General features: G+C 65.7%; 1 protein-coding gene across 1 annotated transcript in view; it reads right to left on the bottom strand.

Annotated features, from left to right (window-relative positions):
• Positions 1-1,703, bottom strand: part of GAS2L1 (growth arrest-specific 2 like 1) — a 4,154-nt gene that overhangs the window by 625 nt on the left and 1,826 nt on the right. Inside the window, exons 2-3 of the mRNA XM_010563374.1 lie at positions 446-553; positions 49-145 (exon numbers count right to left, since the gene is read on the bottom strand). Of these exons, the coding sequence (XP_010561676.1) occupies positions 49-145; positions 446-553 (205 nt within the window). The remainder of the gene's footprint in view (positions 1-48; positions 146-445; positions 554-1,703) is intronic.

Raw genomic sequence — 1,703 nt, 5'->3', positions numbered from 1 at the left:
GTGGTGGGTGGGGGTCCCTGGGCCCCGACATCCCACGGGGGCACTCACAGAGGGAGGAGCACCGGCATGGGTCGTGCTTGTCCAGGTAATGTTCCAGTGTGTCCCAGCCGCCACCAACACGCACCATCACGTGGCTCCTCAGCACCTGTGGGCAGCCCAGTGTCCGTCACCCTGCCTGCCCTGCCTGTCCCCCAGGACGTGGCCAAAAAGCCAGCCTGCTCCCAGGGCGGCAGACCTACATGCGCCGGCCGCGAATGGCCCCCCCCTTGTACCCAACGTGGAGCAGCTTGTAGGGAGTAAGTTCAGCTCAGGGCCCACCCCGCTGCAGGGTCCCTCAGGATGGGTGCCCACTGTGCCGAGGAGTGGGGGAAGGAGGAAGGTGGGGGGGGGTCCCGGCGTAAGAGGGGGGACACGATGAGGCGAGAGACGTGGCGGCGGCTCTTACTCGGACGAAGATGAGTGTGCTGGAGTCGCCCACTTTGTATTTACCCTCGGAGACCTTGACCATGGGGAACTGCGAGGGGCAGGAGCAGCAGCCCAGGATCTCCCGCACCTGATGGCAGAGAGGGGAGGGGTCAGTGGGGCGTGGACCCCCAGCTATAGGGCCAGCCCCTATAGATAGGTGCACGCAGAAGGGCTGTATATAGAGCCCATGGAGATAGGGGATCCAGCTTGGTCCCGGCCTCTCGGCTGCACCCATTGTGGTGGGGATGCTGTGCCCCCGCCCCCCCCCCAAGTCTGGCAGCTCCCCTCCTCTTGCCTGTGCTTGCTTGAGGGGGCAGGCCCATGGGCAGCGTGCTGCCTGTACCTGCCGGAAAGCAGCCGGGTGGGTTCACGTGGGAGCCCAAGCTGGCAGCTCCCACCACAGCCCCAGGCGGTGGGGAGCACCCACAGCTCCCACACACCGTGGGAGAGGGGCCTGGGGGGCTTCCCACGGCCGGCCACCCCCGAGCAGGCTGAGAATGGGCACAACTCTCTTCATCTGCTGCCAGCCCCACTCTCTGGAGCTCACCCGCTCTGGGACCCCCGGGTGTGGGGAGCTCAGAGCTGCCCAAAAACTGGGAAGGAGGAGGCAACATCCCCCCCCAACACCCCCCACTGGCCCCTGAACCACAGGGGATTTGCCCCCCGCCCCAGCACCCCGCTATGGGGCAGGGACCTCCAGTGCCCCACTGCATCCCACATCCACCAACAGAAAAGGGTCAAAGCCCCCCCCAACTTTAACATTCGGCACTGATAAAAAGCCAAAGGGAGGATTTGGGGGGGCCGGCCAGGAGGACACCCCCCCATTGCCGTGGGGCTGCCAGACAGTGCTGCCTGCTCGTCGGCTGCCTGCTCGCCAGCTGCCTGCTCTATCTGGGGCGGCCATCCTGCCCGCGGCCTGGCCGGGGCTGACGTCAGGGATTAGGCAGGGAGCCATGGGGGGACGTGGGGACGCGGCCGCATCCTGCCCCGGCCCGGGAGGGGGCAGGGGGGGGGCACAGCACTGCCTCCCTCACCCCTAAATTTGGTGGGGTTTTTTTTTATAATTCCTCTTTTGTTTGGTTTTTTTTTTTTTTCAGTTCTGCCTTTCTGCCCATCGCAGGGGTCCAGCCAGGTCAGGATCCGGCCGCTCCGGTTCCCATCCGGGGCAGCAGCCGAGTGGCAAGGTCAGCCCCAACTGGGGAAACTGAGGCACGGGAGGATGGGGGGGGCTGCAGTGA

Source organism: Haliaeetus leucocephalus, unplaced genomic scaffold (genome assembly GCF_000737465.1).
Source record: "Haliaeetus leucocephalus isolate CR32 unplaced genomic scaffold, Haliaeetus_leucocephalus-4.0 Scaffold165, whole genome shotgun sequence".
NCBI classification, from domain to species: domain Eukaryota; kingdom Metazoa; phylum Chordata; class Aves; order Accipitriformes; family Accipitridae; genus Haliaeetus; species Haliaeetus leucocephalus.
Note: the sequence above shows the minus strand (reverse complement) of the source record. Positions and strands in the feature narration are given on the sequence as shown.